A 19,283-nucleotide genomic window follows, 5' to 3' on the forward strand; every position below is an offset into this window, starting at 1 on the left:
TTATGTGTTCACAATAAAATGTATAGTGAATTCCTTTGAAGATGAAGGCATAAATACTTCATAAAACTTGATAAAAATGTTAATTAATATTTAAGAAGCTGATGGCGAATCGTGAAGGCGGGTAATAAAATCTGTCGTCAGTAGTTCGGGAGCATGTGCAGCAGCATGTGTCCTGCTACATATTATACGTTTATCACTCGTTTATTGCAAACGGAAACCTCAGACTAACCCTTCTACCATACAGCATTATTGCCCATTGATAGACATATGACGCGACGTCCCAAATTAACGAGCGGAGAACGAACAAACCGCGTCATATCTCTCACATCAAAAAGAATCATATCAACCATTCACGCCTTGGAGTTTCTTTGCTTAAAAATCAAATTAAAAAATCAATAAGACAATGAACAAAATATAAAACGATGAGGCTCGCCTTCTCCCTGCTTGATTATAAAAACGTAACAAAATGCCAATTTAAATACATCACTAATCTTAAGTCAAAGAGAATAAGTTTAGGAAAAAAGAGACCAGAAATTCAATTAAACGAGGGTATCGGAGCGAGATGCAACATGCACAAGAGCCACGCTGAACAGAGAAGGAAAAAATAAATAAAAGTCAAGAGAAATCAGGCGAATTGAGAATAGCCATTAAGGTGTTAATGAGGGTCTTATTAAGCCGTCTCCTCCCCGTGGGTGGTCTGCCTGTAGTGCTCGCTTTGTTCATTAATCACTGCAGATTAAATTTCGACTTAATTATCAAATGTGTATCACGAGCAACAATGGACGATGAAGTTTTGATAATGTCATCTTTTTGTTGTTTGTTGGGAGTTTGTTGGCGACACTATGCAGGCTGTGTCACATTTATACAATAACCTATATAAGAAAGTCCTCTTGAAGTTTAACTAAACTGTGTTCCACATGCTGAACCAAAGTTAACATTTAAAGATTTTTAATTTCCGCTATAAAAATTAACTCGAAACAGATCCAAAGGAATTATAGATTGTTGTGTACGTTTTGAGATTTTTCAAGAGCTATATAAGTTTGTAAGTTTATATATTCAGGCGGCTATATTGAATTAGAAGAATTTTGTTCTTAATTAAAACAAAAAACAAAAAAAAAATACACAAGCATAGTTGGTAGTTCAATTATAATACAACTAAAGGTATCATACGCATTTAATATTAAATCAGATACGATGGTATTACAGTCACTTCATCAATAAAAATAGATTTATTTGAAAATTATTAAATTTTGTACTCAATCAAGTGAAATGTTGTTGAAAAGTCCCTAGGTTACGTAGTGTTGCGCTGCAAGATCCTTACAGATAAATGTTTATAAACATAAATTAACTATAAAATTCTCATTATGGTACCTATTTGTAGACTAATTTGAAAGAATTTTATTTAATTTTTTAACGAGTAGGTACCATTAAATCAATGTAAACAAAAAGTGCAATCATGAAGAGCCAATCAGGCGTGAACTACGCCTATAAACTAAATCTGAATAAATAATATCAGATATAAGTTCATTTTCGTCATTTTTATCGATTACTGATTTTAATCTACATATTTTAGATGATGTGAATGTTAATTTAATGGATTTTATAAGCATGGCATTGGGACATAAATTTTAATAATTGAATAGTGAGTTTTCACCTTCCGATCACACTGCGGAATTGTGGTTCTGCAGTTACAAAAAAAAATTAAAGCAATTTTCAAAATGACTGAAAAATGAAAAAAAATCCCTTTGACATAGCTCTGGAAATAACTGATGTGTTTAGTATATCAAAATCTACTAGAAATTCCTGGTCTTGAAATAAGTCAGTAGCGATCTCTTGGTCTAACGAGGAAGATCTGACCTGAATTATAGCGACGACTTAGGGATGAGCTAGAAAAGTTCCTCAGGATCTTTATACCACGACCATTCACAATTCATGCCTTAAAATAGGCTCTTATTTAGGTATGAGAGAAGAAGTCAGGAAGTGTTGATTCGCGTCAAGACGACGAACGTAATTTTTGGTAAGCCTAAGGAAGGTATATAGAGGCAACACAAGATACTGAAGTATAAAAGTGCTATTTGGAACCTAGCTGCCATCTGTACCCACGGATTTGTATGCAGTCCTTGCAAGTTTTGTCTGCAGCTCCTTTCCAAAGAGCACCTTTAGGTAACCGCGTCTATTCATGAAACTGACAAGAAGTTAATTATTTTACTTCGACGATGTTTTTCAATTTACGTTTTCATTGAATGTTCTAATTAGGTAATGGTTATTTTGAATCTTACTGTGGTTTATTTGTGTATTTTTTCTAGCTGCATATTAATTGTTTAAATTATAGCTATATAAATTTACTAGCTTCCGCTCCCGGCTACGCCCGCGTAGTGTATTAATAGAAAGTGGCCTATGTGTTAGTCCAGGGTCCGGTATCACCTATCTACATACCAAATTTCAACCAATTCGGTCCAGCGGTTTTTGCATTATAGAATAACTAATATATATTCTCACAAACTTTCACATTTATAATATTAGTAGGATTAGTAGGATTTAAACAATCAATCAAAGTTCAAGTCAATTAGTTAAGGTCTAATTTATATTTCCCTATAAAAGCCTCACAAATGGTCATAAATCTAAAAACCTTGCCTATTTAGTTCATTGTTTATCTATTATACGGAGAAAGAAATGCAAACAGCGTCATAACTGGTAGGAACAATTCATTATAAATCTAGCACTCAACGAATAAAAATTGTATTTATACAGAACAGATTGAGCTTAGCTTCTGTCGAGCATGTTGTCCATTAGCTTATTCTCAGAACTAGTAATGTCGGATTAATGTGACGTGCAACAATAAAACGCGCCTGAAAATGGCCACTTAATATGAATGTGGGTGCTTATTCTGTATCTCGTTCGAATAATTGAGTTTTCACCTTTGATCAGTGTTAGTTGCCGACGTGGATGACCAATGTCATAACTGAGACTTGAACTATAAAATATTGTCATTTCCCACATGAGCGTCAACCATTTCCCGGAAGTCAAATTCAATCCAACCAAATAGTTTCAAATCTTTAATGACTTATTCTCGTAAATAGATAATCATTGAGAAGAAGTACAATACAACTTTTTGTGCAGTTGTTACTACTTCAAAATTGCTTCGATGCGCTTCATTAAGTGCAATTCTACATTTAATTATTATTTATGCAGCTATGTGATAGTTTAGGTATATCATAAATATTAAGTCGACGTCTATTACCACCATTACTCTTTCGTCAATTAATTAGTCACAAGCGACCTTGCTTCTGAGTAATGACCACACTTCATTTTATTTTCTTTTTAATTAGCTTCAGCGGGAAAACAGAATTGGTCATAGTCCAAATAAAATTTCACTGTACAGCATTGCAATAAGGCTCCAATTCATTTGAACGCCAACATCCAACATATGTGATTTTGTAAACATGTGTGCGTCGATCTGTACACTAGTAGGAGTATTCTGTAAATGGATAAGCTATCTTTAGATTGGGCGGTGTACTTAGATAGATAATATTTATGTAGCATAATGGCTGTTTTATATTGATAGAAGAGCAATATACCTTCATATTATCGTTCGAACTTCCATGTTACTTATTAATATTTTTTTAATTTACTGTCGGTACCTACTACCTATAGGTATTATTTACAGTCCCTGAAAATTATCAAATACTGAATAGAGTCTGTATTTTTTTCATACACAGAAAAATGAAAATACGTTTATAGTTTTTATCAATATTAGTTTCCAAATATGAATTAGCAATGACCAAGTAAATCGATAAAGAATCGAGTTCGATAGTTTCAACTGAAAAGCTCTTGGGATTCAATAGACTTAGCTGTAGTTGGTAGGGTTATAACAGTTACCAGAACTCTTGTTCCTATAATATAAGTAAATCGTGTAAAAATAATTATTAATTTCTAGATTAACGGAAATAAACTGTTGACAAGTCTCAATGAAGTTTGTATGGAGATAATACCATACATGCTCCTTAGTGATACAATAAATAGGCAGGTATTATAAGGAAAATGGGTTTAAAGAGTGAAAAAGTAAGTTTATTGATGTTTCACAATGCCATAATTTAGCGATATTGCAGACTACTAAAATTGACAGTCATCGCAGGCCGTAGACTCATAAATTATCTACAAAAACAGTTAGTGTCAACTTAAATAACTGCAGCAACAAGTTCTACGAGCAAATTAGAAATTTAAACATTTTCTTCACCTGTAAGTATATATCGGCGACATGAATTCATGCAGGCGCGATAACTTACATGTGTTATTTTTTGTATTGGTAATGACGACGTGTCTGTTGTATTACTGTACATAATATCAACCGCCATTGCTTTAATGATGCAATAGAGAGCCGGCGAAACGTGGGTGGGCTTATCAATAGGTACATCGGCGATTTGACATAAATGCGTTATACTTAGATTACCTATGTGACAACTGATAAAATGTTGTAAAGCGCCGCCTAGCAGTGATTGACACCGCGCATGTTTACACTGCGATATCCTGACGTAGATACACCTTCTGTATCAGCCGCCTTATCTAGCAGACACATAAGCGTTTTAACGATACCGTACACATGAAAGATGGTCACAGCAACGGCAACTAAAATACATAATATTTGAATATGATTTGATAAAGTGTGACGGGCTGAACCGTGCCTATTAGTCCGTTTAAAATAATTCACAAACAATGACCGTTAAGCAACCCCGCAACCCTCGTCTCACCTCAAACGCGTTAATTGCTCCGCAAATATACTCATCTTCGCACTAAGCGTTTACTTGCCGACTTAAATGACTGGTCAAACAGAGCGAGCGCGCGGTCGCGCGGTCAGCCGCGCTGCGGCTCTACGCTAATAAATCTTCGGATTTTCCCCGATTTCCCGGCGTCCCGCGGCGAACGGCGCCCTACGTCCACTCTCGTGCCACTCTTATAAATTACCTACACGCTTTCGCTATAAATCACACAATGGTCGGGCTAAATGCATTTACTATTGTTTGAATACACCTCGAACACTACTATCGTGACCGATGTCCGTGTGTGTTGATGCATATTTCATTCGACGATCATTTTCGGTTTGCGTTGCCTACGTGTGGCAGACGTTAGTCAGCAATCTTGGACAGCACAGGAAATTTGTTATATCCCTTTGTTAGCTCCGGAACTGAAGGATATTATGACCGTTCCGTTTGAAGGCGCCCGCGATTAATCTTGAGCGAAAAGTTTGGCCGGTCGCTTGACCTAAGGAAACCGTCTAATGCGCGATAATTGAAAGTTATACGACGAATCGACGAGGGTCGGGATTAGCTTGAATATAAACAATTATATTGTGTGTGCCGTTTACTAAGCGATCTGTGACCACTTAACAATATAAAGGTGCTTATTTCGACCGTTATCTCGGCCGGAAGTAGAAAAAACGTGAACCAAGCGTAATTTTTGTCCGCGCCGCTTGCCTCGCCCAACGCGCTAAGCATTAGTCGAATAAAAAACAAGGTGTCGATTAAACTTGAGATAGCTTTTAACTACGTTATTATTTAATTTTAAGTTTGTTTTAGGATTCTGAGGCTTCGTGTTTTTGAAGTCATTTGCATAATAAAAAAGTTTATAAAAGCAAATTATACATGACGTTTAAGTAAAATATAGAATTAAAAGTAAAAAGGTAATTCCTTAAAAATGTTGTTTGATAAATAATAATTTGAGCAACGAAATATGCCATCTAATATATCAATGAATAGGATGAACAATTTCCTCTGATATTGTTCCATAAAAACTTACAATTTATTGTGATGTCACTCTACGTAATACGATTATCTAGTAATTCAACTAAAGATTTTGACACTTCAATTCTATTGTAACACGCTTGCAAAAACTGACAATGTAATGAAAAGGCAAAATTTTACGCTATTTATAATATTGTGACACCATAGTATATCCTACTTTTGATCGATTTAGGACCACCGAAGTAGTAGGGGCACTTATTCAAAACGGAATAAATGATACATCACCGACAACAATGGCTCAATGAAGACATCTCGGCGTGCAAGCGAAGCTCTACGAAAGGTACATTGTATATCCAGTGGAAAATAATCGCAGAGAAGCGCTTTACAGTTGGTAAATTTGGAGTGAGTTTTTTGCGAGTTATTGTAGCGATTCGGACAGATGTCACGGGCAGGGAATCCGCGACAACAAAAGCGCCCCGGGGGCGCATTGTCCTCTCCTCCCCGACCTCCGCGAGTCAGCCATTACCGCTGACACCTCTAACATTTATTCCTGTATCAAAATAATACATTTAATTTATTCACTTTATTTATAGCTATATTCGGTGTATAATAGTTATTGCTCTAAATGGTTTTTAATGTCCTTATTTTATAAGTAATTTATACGTACAGTCGGTCCTTTACAGCTGCGTTGCACCCTTCATTGATGGCTATTAGCAAGACATCAGATAAATACGATAAACTCGGGGCCCCGGAAACTCTTATGAGCTTCGTAGTCCATGTTTCATTGTTATTTAATGCTCACTCAGTTATCATTGAATTTTATGTTTGGAGTTTTAATTTAGTTTTTTATTGAGTAATTTTGTTTTAACGTCTGAAATTAGTTATAGCAGTAAGTAAAGTTAGCTAACAAGTAACTACATGTTCCGGTTTGTTAAAATTTTCCGTGGATTGAAACCGAGCACAAGTTTGGCATTGTGTTTGCGGCTTAGACGAGACCCGTAATGGAGACAGTTTTAGAGGAGTTACAATTTGAGGCTAACAAGGATTAAGAGTAGCGCGGTGTCGCGCGGAGGTGTGCGGCGGACCGCGGCCGCGGCAGCTCGGCGTGCCCGAATCAATCACGGAGGCTCAATAATTGATCGCCCTCGGCGGCACCGCACCGAGTCTCCCCCGACCTAATTACCTCTCTCGCCCTCCACACGCGCACGGCTCATTAAGAACCGTCTGTTGTTTGTTCTCCTAATTAAAGTGGAGCTTTATCGGTCTCGGGGCCCCGTCTAATTGATATCATTGCGAGCGTTTACGATCATTGAATTACGCCGGCCGCGATCGGTTACCGTCGGGTTCGGCAGTTAAACGTGACCGCACATTGTCTGTGTCTGAGCTCCAATTGACTTGTTTAATCCCAGTTTATTGTTTATTTATTTATGGTCACATTTTTCAAGCGGCTTTGCATCATTCTTGTGGGTTTACTTAGCTAGGTATCATGTGCTCGGTGATTAACGAAGTATCAAGCCAAGTTTCATAAATTGTCTAATTAAAAGTAAAAATGAAAACATGATTTACTAACCTGACCCAGCCTTAAGCCTCATTAATAAAGCTTGCAAACCTCCATCAACGAGGTTTTAATAACGGCGTACAACTCAATTCAAATTACGAGCGTTTGCTCAATTTTCAATAATAAAGTGTTGTAAAAAGAAATGTTTCTGATTAAGAACACAATATCATGCATAATAAAATAATATTAACTCGATACCGAGAGAAATAACTTTCAGTTCTCGAAGTGGAAAATAACCAATTTCGTTTAAATCACAATCTAGCAATTCTTTGATACCCGTGAAATTGCCGTAACGAAATAAATGTTAAATAAAACGTAAAATAAAATGATTGTGCCTCCACAAACAAATAATTGGAACGGGAACGTAGCTAAAACGCCCGCGCCCGTCGCCGCTCGTTTTATGGCTTATTTGGGGGAAAGCTTTATTGAAGTTAGCCACGTTGTCTGCGCGAATAACAAATACAGCCTTTAACTCGCTAGGACAGGACTCATAGTGCCCTGCCGCGTGCTCTTACGTCACTGCCGTGCGCCATCAAATGACTTTTTCGTTTGTATTCGCTCTTTATCCACTTAGAGTCATTCTTTTTTCCACTCGCTACAATTCACTTTTAGATTCTGCTAGTAGTGTTTCCTACCAGTATTATTTTATAGCATGAATAATTTTATTTCTTTTTGCAGTTACGGTTGAAGGACTTGCTATATTAAACCATCGATGATACATATTGAAATTCCGATTCGAAAGTTATGTTTTGCTTAGACGCACGCACTTGCTGTGGTCTAAGACGTTTTATAATACTGTTTATGATCCAGAAAATGTTATCGCCGTACACGATACCAAAGTAAAATCATGCCTTTAACTGGCGCACAGTAGCCAGAAAGCTGAGTCGCGGTATGATGGAGTGTCGACGATTTGGCAAGGCGGCGGGTCGGCGCGGCGCCTCGGGCGGTGCCGGGGCGCGCGCTAGCTCAATAAGCGGCTCCAACCACCGATGGGGTACGAATTTATGAACCGTCAAATAACTTATCACCAGTTTAATGCAATGAAATAAACGAGCCTTATTTATGAACCGCACAGATCAGTCGAACGTGAACTTTGTCTTTTTTTGTTCTAGGGTCGCGGCCGTAGTTGGCTCTTATTTATGGATCTAGCGGCGCGTGTGAATAACGTTAATAGTGGGGCCGGCCCCTTTTCGCTACTGTTTATATTTATTTGGGGTTGGTGTAATGAGTCTATCTGGCGCGCTGACTCGCGGAGTCTGTGGAGAATTGATTAAAATGTTGTTAGACCCAGTCTTACGGAAAAGGGGGATGAATTGGTGCGGATAAGATTTTTCGAGAGTTAATAAATGAGCTTTATCACCCCAGTTAAAATAAACATGTTTGAGATTTACGAACTGAAATTTTCTCATGCAACACTTTGGGGTTTAGAAAGGATACTTTGCAAATGTGTGGAAAATGCGTCATATAGGTAATTTGATTGCGCAGACCTAGACGTTTAATGGTGTACCTAAGCACTGAAATAATCCGCGTTTCCAAGAAAAAAGGTGTTGAGAGGTAGATAGACAGACGGAAAATAAAATTATACTTACCTGACTGAGCCTAAAAATATCGAATTTAATATCATCGGGGCTCCCTAGTCACTACAAAAAAAGTTGATAAATCCCTAACACGAAGTCGGATATGCATAGTCGTATAAGTAATAATAGCATAATCATTAATGTTCGGGCAGGCACGTGCGTCCTCGAGTCTCGCCGCTAATGTCGGGGGCGAGACAATCATCACTCATAGTTAGCGAGCCCCGACCTCAGAGGGAACCACGCTACCCTGTCACCGCCAGGAAAAGGAGCAATTTTTATCACAGTCCCACAAAAGAGTTGCGGTCGCGAATTTGTCACTGGCTTATTTGCTGGGGAACCTCGAAAAAGTGTAATGTTTACTTATACAATGATAGATATTAATGATGTGGTAATCATTTACAGTTGCTCTCTGGCTTCTTGACTCTCCCCATTGGCTTTGGAGCTTTAACCTTAATGTATATTCTTGTGTATGAGCCTCTATTTTCATTTAAGGAATTAGAAGGGAAACAATAGCTGGGTATTAGGTATAGGGTATCCAAATATAATCTTTTTAATTAGATCCCTTTCACCGGGAAAGAACATATAACTAAAATTGCTTTTTATTCATTGCGATACTGATAATGTTTCACTGAAACCGGAAAATCGAACTTAGGTACTAGAAGCTTCTTGCAGTCATGTTAAAAAAAGAAGTTAAAAATATAGCCTAACACTACGATAATACAAATTTTATTAGGTATTTTTTCACTAGATAATTATATACCAATCATAAAATATACGGAAACCTATGTACGGGATTTCAAGATAGTGTTTGTGTCCCAAACGAATTAATATGATTTTTACTCCTATAATGGAAAAGCTATAATGTAATTACTATGATGTTGTTATTTCCTATTCTGACAAAAAATTGCTATCGTGACGATAACTATCAAAAATATAATAATACCTATAACAGGTAGATAACGGTTTAAAAAGGAAACTTATCTTTTCATCAAAATTCACAGAATTTCGTTGGATTGGACAAACCAGATCGTTAATGTCCATACTACACCGAGATTGATAAGCGATTGAACGTGTATTGCCAATTATAATTATCAGGTTCAATTAAGGTATCAGTTTTGATCTTGTACCAAAAACAATTTTTCGCGCGATATCATGTTCAAATTAAAATTGACATTCACTAGATACATAATAATTAGTACAATAACGATGATGAACGTGTATCGGAAATATGTATATCAGATATTGACATAAATTGCGTGTAAACAACAATGTGTTGGCTAGTTTGTATGTCGCAATTTCTGTTTACTTACCTAATCCTAATCATTTATCCTATAAATACGAATGTAACTCTGTCAGTCTATCTGTCGCGCTTTGAAGCCAAAATTGCTGAACTCATTTAAATAAAATTTGGTATTTAATTACCTGAATGTGATGATCTGAGAAAGGATAGTCTATTTCTTTATAGGTAATAGTTCCTTCGGGCGTGATCCACAGGAAGACAGCTAGAATCATATAAATCCTTTTGTTTATTTCGTCCTGCTGACAATGAGGTACTTAGAAACTGGAGCCTCCAGTTCGAGTGACTTTCCCAAAGTAGGCCGAAGTCAGTTCGTGATTGATAGGTACACCCGTACGTCTGAGAGCATCGGAGAGCTCTATTCATGTCACATTAACGTCTCATCGGAGATTAAGGGAATAGGGAGTGTGCACCTGTGTCCGCGTAAATGCCTGTGCATTATACCCAGTGTATCCTCCGCAGCTGGTTCATCTCCTTCGAGAGAATAGTTGCCGTGTCTGACAACTGGTCTGGATGCCATCATTATAAATTATGATGAAATAACGATGTTAGCTAATGTGATCCGAAATGATTTTAAATTATGTACCTATAATTTAGCTTTCCTTATAATTCAGTGGGATTTCTAGCTTTTATAGCATAAAATGACAGGTAGGTAGGCTGATATTAAACTATTCGCAAAGTACTTATAGCCTGTTTTTCAAAATCCCATAAAATGAAATAGTGGGAGGTAGCCAATGTTCTCCGCGATATTTGACTACCACATATTCTGGAGTGGTCTGCTAGGTTTGATTTTCTTCTTTATATTTCTTTAACTTTATTTACAGGATTTTTAGGCAGTCACTATCAAAACATCGCATAGCAAGGCGGATTTGTAAATAAACATGTTCTCGCCCAAATTTGACAAAATTCAAAAGATCGTTATAAAAAAAATACATCGAGACCTTTGGCTTCGGGTTTTTGGGCGCTTTGGCTTTCAGTGTCAACAAGTTAGGCGCGGATTTATCGCCTTGATTAAACCATTCCTGAATGTAAATACACACACACACTTCATAGGAAGACCAATTGGAATACATGTCTATCCTGTATCGTATATCCCGCGTTCCGAACTTCTTTAGGCATCCTTATTAAATGTAGCCTGTATCACGGAAAGTTTTATTAATTTAGTGTAAACGCTTAAATATACATACGCACATAGTGGCCGAAAAATATTACGTAGGCTTGTAAATAAAATAAATTTTGTATATTTGCACCGTCCAAATTCCATAGATCTCTTTGTGTCGACACGATCGAGTGTGACGCTGACGAGAAACGTGACATTCAACATGCAATAAAGATTTCCGAGTCGTACTGTCGTGTTGAACATAAATCTGATGACGTCAGCAATGACAATAATTACTAATGCAAACTGTTAACTAAGCCGAACAATTTGTCTGCGCAATGAGCAAACGAGCTGTTTACTTAGTACAACTATTTAGCTCAGCTCTTGAACAATAATTATGCTATTATCTCACAAATACTCGTTACCATTCTAATAAGGTATGGTACAAAGCGGTTTTTTGTCATTATTTTTTCTCTGTAATTGCTTGTGTTACTTTTTATTGCTTATGTTACAGTCGCCTAGGTACATCATTTTTCTTATCTTTTTAAGTACTTCATACATTTTTAGTCTTATTTTATGTCGTTTTTTTATGCTGGAGGTACCTACATTATATTTCATTATAGAATCCTACGGCTAGGTAGAACCTATTACATTTCTCAATTGTTATTTTTAGTGTACCCTTATAAAGCGTTTAGAAGAACACTCCAAGCCTCTCATAGATGCTACAAATAAGCATGGAAGTAATAATAAGAACCTTAATTGGAAAGTTGCGAACCCTGAAAAATGAAATAACTTATTAAACAATACTACGTACATTATCGCTTAGTGGCACAGGTTCCTATGGTTGTGCGCTCCTTTGTTTTCTACGTACAACAGATGTAGATTTTCTCCCCACGGCAGTAGATAGAGTGCCATTTGTCATCAGGCGCCTGTCTCGACGACGCAGTGACGAACGCTCCGGAACTGCCTCCCTCCTGTCGTACTGTTCTCGAGCCCGCCGTTGGCGGTTAGCTATAAAATTAACTCAACTACCTATAAGGTTTTAGAGACGTAAGGTTTTAGGACTATAGTTCTTCGTTTAAGATGCAATGATCTTAGGAGTGTTAGAAAAAGCTAAAATACATTTAAACTAACGAACTTAAGGTGTTCACAAATAATTATAGAAATAAAACGAGTTACTTTTCAGTATTACTTTTTCAGAAGAATACAAGGAAACTGAGGAATATTTACCTATGCAGCAAAACACACTTGTTAGCGTTGTCGTAAAATGAAAACAAATTACTAAACACAACGACACACACATTTCTTACTTAAAGTAGAGGGGGAAATAAGCTTGCTCTTTTTATACAGTTATCGCGTCACAACCAGTGCCATACGTATCATAATGCTTTTCATTTTATTATCAGAAGCGAGAGCTAGGGAGAGACAAGGGACAGGCTCCCGAGGCGCGCTCGAATCGTTCACACTTTTAATTTAGTTGCTCCTAATGTATGCGAATAACTGAGTAAGGAGGGTAGCATCCCCGCTCACTACCTCACTGTTAAACAACTATCACGCGTAGGGTGCGTTAGGCCTTAATAGTTTTCCCCTCTGCTTCCATACATTATGCAAATACGCCAGTGATATGTCAGCCAGTACACTTGGGACTTTTATTGTTGTTCGTGAGTTTATTCCCTTTTATTAAGTTAACTTTAATTAAATTCAAGCAGACGTATTTGTAAGGCCGATTGACTGAAAGGTATTTATGCGTCGAGATTTATCCGCTTACATGTTGGCTTAACGATGTGGAGTGCTCGCGTTAATGGCTAACGGATTTGAAATAATTGGATAACGATAGCGCTCGCATCGCACTCTAACACCGTGTGAATTGTACCGATCGAAGGAATTTACTTTGATATTCGTTCTAAGGATTTTGGGCATAGGTAAGGAGATTGTGCTGATTGACTGTATAAAGACAGACACGCAGTCTACATACAACTGTGATTTGGGCAAAGTCTTATCAAAGTACCTAACTTATTCGTTCATACCTATTAATAAAGCGAATCCTAAACCTAAAATAATGCATACTATTGAATATTGACGTGTGGCAACAATGTGTCGACTGAAATAAACTGTATCCAAATCCGACGTTACTACAACATGATCATTTGGCCGAAGGCATGTTTGTTTATTGTGTCGTGCGGTATTTCAGAGCAACCCTTACGCGCTCAAGGAGGGCGGTGGCGAGATGTCTGCGTGGACGTCGGCTGGCCTTCAACCCTCCGGCGGCTACTACCCCTACGACCCCACACTCGCAGCCTACGGGTAAGTCCCCAGGGTCCAAGAGACCCCAGAGGTCCACAGCGCCCGCGCCACTTTAGATAAAGCCCACGCCGCGCCGCACCCGGATTAACATAATACCGCCCTATCGAGACTTATCTCTCTAATAGATTGCAATGCGAAAGGCTCATGTTTGTATTTGGCGACTCGTTTTGACTTTAATAAATTCTGTTATGTTGTGCATATGTACCCCAACGTGTTTTAGTGTTATTGGATTCGGACGCGTTTTACTGAGTGATCGTTTTAAACTTAAATGAATCCCCTACTGAATATATTAACATACACACATGTTGCAGAATTAAAACATTGTCTCTGCAACACAATTAAAACATCGTGTCAGCTTTCTCGTTAACTGAATCTGTTTATTGGGCAGTCATTTGATTAGTTTGTCCCCAATAACAGCTGCTCGTGAAATGGATATAAAATCTTTATCATTACGGTCTATCGTTTGTATTCGCGTAGTTATTGGACCGATATCTGGATGTTACATGCATCTCAAAATCAATGATTTCATGTTACTCATTTGACATTGTCAAAACTCTTGTCATAATTATAACTTGTTGACATTTTATATGCGGTCGTTAAGAGTCGGTTACTATAACCCGTCAAAAGATTTACTCGGATTGGTTAAATATAGATAATGTTCGGCCGATGCCATATTTAGCAGTTAACAATTTGTGTTATACAGGTTCCTTTAATATATGCAGTAAACATGTCCATTAAATACTTAATACATATGTTGTTTGTGGAACATAGGAATGTGGATAATAATTAGTTGAGGTATATACCTATCTCTCTCTCCGTAAGCGCACCTACTCATGTATTTGTAATAAGACACTCAATTAACAAATGGCATTATGTTGCAAAGCATTCAACACGTGTCTTTGAGACGTCGTCTTAGAGTCGACTATTCTCCCAGCATTCTTTCGATAAAACATCATCAATAACATGACAAAGAGTGGAATATGTGACTCCTTAAATGTATTGAGAGGTGGTATTTAAGTTAAAAAACTTTCAAGTGCAACGATACAGGAATACACATGCGTAGTAGTGCGCTAGGCAGTGCGTGTCGGCCGCAAGGGACAAATGACCGAGTAACCACTCCCGGTTGTTCGCTGTCCCGTTTCGACACGTACACACCAGCGCCTCTGACAGAGACAGATGACACCACCATTCGCACTAGTACTTGATTAATTCACAGTTTTTCTTTGAAACGCGAACGTACGACGCGTTGCGTTGACGTTTTCGGCAAACTTATCAACCCGTCAGACTTGTCGAGGAGCAAGGGAGGCCTCTTATTTGATTTTATTTGTAGTAGATCGTCTACATAAACTTGTCGCCTATAAGTCGTCTGTAGTCATCATAACAGTGTCATAACAATGTATTATATAGACACATCAATTAAATATACGTTTCACGGCGCACTTGAAATTTATCCGTCCATGAATCACATTGAAACTGTCTGAAAATAAAAACAAATCATGATACATCAAAGCGGAGTTATGCTGACAATTCGGCTGCGCTCGACTTAATATATAGCAGGCGGTGCGTTATAATCTAAAAATAATTAGAGGCGACATTAGTTTTTATGCGTAAAAAAGACGCGACGTTACGGTATCGTGGCGGGACGAGCACGGAAATACACCGTGATATATAGCGCCCCCGATGTTCCAACACAATTGTTCACTACTGCGGCGCACGCATAGGATGATCACTTTATTTCCATTACCTACCTATAACAATGTTTTTTAAAGACTTAATAGAATAGACCATCATCAAAAATGTTTAAATAAATTATTTTTGTATTACATCGCAGTTGTAAGCTCAATTTGCAAACGTAATTACATTTTGTTGCCAACGAAATTGTTGTTTTCATTTCAAAAGAAAAACTTCATAAGAGACTCATAAAACGTTCCGGGGGTCGCAATAAGTTAGCCGGACCGAATAAATAGCCGCACAAAGAAACAACTACGATGAAAAGCGTACATAAGCAACAAAACTTGGCCGCGAGTGTAGGCGCTCTCGAGTTAAGTACCGTTGGCGTATTATTTGGAACAGCCTGTAATCTGCCACGCCCGCCGCGCGCCGAAATGAAAAATTACTCAGCTATTTTTAACAAAAGTCTCGAGCACAGAAAACGTACAAAAATTAGAGAAAAGAGACGAGGGAGCACTTGTACCGCACCATTGAGATCAAAATGCGCAGGAAATTACCGCGCCCCGAGCACGGAGCTTTGAGGGAATTATTTGTGTGCCAACGATTTGGGTTGTTACTTTTTAAATAACCCAAGTAAGGGTGCTTGTTAACGAGACACGCAGCTCGAGCGACATTTATGAGCGTTTAGCACAAGCTCGGTAACTGCTTAGAAACTATCATAATGATAGGTAAAGCGGGATTCGCTATCTTCTTTTCTTCTTCTTATGGAATGAGTTGCAGGTTTTACTATAGTTGTTTTCAAGATAAATTTAATAAAAAATATATGAACATACTACCTAGCAGGCTATATAGAAAAATACGCATTGTCTGTTTGCTGACTTAACTTTTATTGTCTGGTTCAGCAAGTTACTAGTTCAGAAAATAAAAGTATAACTGCCTCGTAATATGTGCAGCTGCAGTTTATAAGAATTTCTCATTACCGGTCGGTGTTAAGCTAGAATTATTAATTATTTTGTCGCTGTCAAAACCTACAAAAACCGTATGTTATCGGAAGACAATTACCGGTGCGTGTATTGATCATAATTAATACATCATACGGCGCGTTCCAATCAGGTGTAAGTTAATAATAAATGTATCAGATAATTGTGTAGCCAGCCTGGGTAGGAGGAAGCCCGCGTTATTAACTAATTACTGCAGAATTACAATATGATTGACACGAGAAAATCCTCTCTCAAATTCTTATACTCGAGGTGTTGAACTCTCAAGCAAAGGTTTTTATTTGTACACAGTTTTATTATTGAATAAAAACTAAATTTAACATATTTTTTTTTTACTAAAACCTATTTTTTTATGTGCGCAGTACCCTACTGGAACTTGATTATACTTATAGACAACAAGTTTCGTAATATCTTTGAGTAAGTATTAAAAATAAAAGAAGTAGGTAGATATAGTAGAATAAAGCCCTCTGAAATTGTATAAAAAAATTTCGGTATTCTACAAAACAAAGATTTATTTAATGGCTATAGAAAAAACTACAACGTTGGACTTAAAAATCTGACTAGACTACAATATGGTATAAGATAAATATTACAAGTGTGATTGTCATATACAAAATGGCGATCACTAATTATGAAAGGTATTCAACAAATCCTGAAAAGTCTTACGGCTTCAAGTTCGTGCTTACGGCTAACATGTTATTTAAACAAAACGTTACAAAAAAACAGAAGGTAAGGCAGTCAACGAATCAGTCTTACAAAAATAATAAAAGTAACAGCAAACACAGGCTGCAAACAGTTTCTAAAATGCCTACTCGCACTTGAGTTGTGAATCCTAATTCTGCCAGCCAAACCTTCCCCACAGCGGGGGATTACTTATGTACTCGTACATTCGTTTTCGTATATAGTTGTACGTTTACGGGGGAGGGCACGTAGAGGCCGCAATTCCCCCAAGCGGGTAGATCGTAAACCTTCGATACCGCGAATTGAATACTCTGCGAGCGCAAATATGTAGCAACGGTTGTAAGCGCCCGCCCAACAACGCGCCGCTCTGCGTCAGGCCTCACACTGACCTGACATACTAAATACGTAGGTACAGCTTTATTCAAAATTTTATTTTCCCTCCAGTCCCTTTATTTATCTTGGTAGCAATAATTCTACCATAATTCTCTAATATCTCACTCACAGTCATTAATCATGATCTAAGATTTACACTTGACTATTTTACAATTAAACATATGTGGACAACATAATCCTAAACGATTAAGAATCTTTGATCGTCAAAGAAATTAATTGATGCTTTTCCATTGCAACTATGCTATTAAAATAATTTTAAAACCGAACCCAGGAAATGTCACTGAAAATTAATCCAGACATTTGTTGGTGCACAAAATGGAACATTACTCAAAGCTCACTTTTAGGTTTTATGTTTTTGTCTCAAAATTAACAAAGAAACAAAGTATTTCCGCTCCTTAAAGTATTAACATTCTTAGAGCCACGCATGTGTTCTCATAGGGCGGGCGCGCCGAGTAAGTGGACTGTCTAAATTAATTAACAAAGCTTAAAGCATTTAACCCTCGCAGCAGCTTCAGGGCTGTACACCATTCTAGGCGAGGTTGAATCAATAAAACGTTAAGCATTAAAGCGCTCTTTTTCTAACACCCGCTGTCGTCACTAACCACTGTAGATCTCTGAAGAGCTTATTCGTGTTCAAACTAATGCGGTTCGGTTTCAGAGGCTTTGTATAGATGCGCGTTTGTCACGTGTATTAATATGGCACGACGAGTGTTTCATACGGGAATACGTACATACCAATATGGCGAGTTGGTACTCTACGACAGCATGAATTTTCACAAAAAATATCGAATTAGAATTTCAAAGTATGGGGTTCTCGTCCGATGTTTTTGTAATAAAACTGGCGACTTGGTTGGCGCGTGAGGCCTGTGTCGCCGGCCGGCGGTCGTTCGGCGACTAGCAATTCCGGTGATGTCCGGTAAGCAAGATGGCGGCGCGATCGATTGGTGGTAGTACGCCCACGCTGCCCACGCCTGCGCTGCACCGCCCTGCAATTGCAACCGCGATGCAACGATCCGCCCTTTACTTCGGCAACGACTTTCCTACTAGAAACAAGTCTAAGCAACAATGCAAAACAAACTTTAAATAAATAAATAAAAAGGATTTATGGAACAATACAAAGAAATAATTTCAGGCTGTTTTTGTTTCAGACGTAAAAAGCTGTTTCATACGCGTTGCAAATATTCAGTATTCTGTGACTTTTGTCTTAAGCTACTACCCCTCTACAATTTCCTGAAGTTTCCCTCGAAAGCACGCGAGACCAACATTCTCTTCGCATTAGAGATTTACGTACGGGGTGTCTTATATAAATAATAGTATTTGTAGGCCAGTTTTCACTCTTATTACGCAGTGAGTACCTGCATAGAACGCTGCCTCCCATACAACTAACCTACCCGATCAAATCAAGAGACGACAGCGTTAAAAAAGAACAAATGCTGTCAATTTTGCAAATCTTATTCGTATCATGCACAACACGTACCTATGTGGAAATTTAGTGAATCTTCTCAAAAGTAGACCCTAAGAGCGTCGCTTAACATTGCTATTTGAGTGAATACCGATCGACTCGGGACCATTTTTTAACTATTTTCACGCGCAAAACCTATATATTGGGCCCCTTAGACCGCGCCTTTGTCATGTCGGCGAGAAAATCGAAGTCAGGTACGAATACTGGCAGCGTCGGGGGAAGCCACAATTACGCTCTGAATGCGGATGCAAATGGGACCGTAGGCTCTAAAAAGTGTACCGAATGTCGCTCCGTGCCGCGATAGCTTTATTTTTGCTGCCGTTACGAGAAATCTATTGCCTCAAATAAAACGCCTATCTGCTACGAATTTAAAAGCCACTTTATTGCTCGCTGTAAACGATTCGACGCATGGACGATGTTACTAACTGAAATATGTTATACCTACTGAAACATCACGTTATATTAAAGATGTATTTCTATTGAAATTAAGTTCTAAGTATGAAGT

The 19,283-nt window shown here is 37.9% G+C and overlaps 1 protein-coding gene across 4 annotated transcripts in view; it reads left to right on the forward strand.

The window, feature by feature from the left end:
- The window catches only part of LOC110378127 (homeobox protein araucan), an 88,592-nt gene that overhangs the window by 59,889 nt on the left and 9,420 nt on the right, over nucleotides 1-19,283 (forward strand). For all 4 annotated transcript variants that reach the window (XM_049840052.2, XM_049840189.2, XM_021337247.3 and 1 more), the window contains exon 3: nucleotides 13,461-13,573. In XM_049840052.2, coding sequence (XP_049696009.1) covers nucleotides 13,461-13,573 — 113 coding nt within the window. The remainder of the gene's footprint in view (nucleotides 1-13,460; nucleotides 13,574-19,283) is intronic.

This window comes from Helicoverpa armigera, chromosome 1, assembly GCF_030705265.1.
Source record: "Helicoverpa armigera isolate CAAS_96S chromosome 1, ASM3070526v1, whole genome shotgun sequence".
Lineage (NCBI taxonomy): Eukaryota > Metazoa > Arthropoda > Insecta > Lepidoptera > Noctuidae > Helicoverpa > Helicoverpa armigera.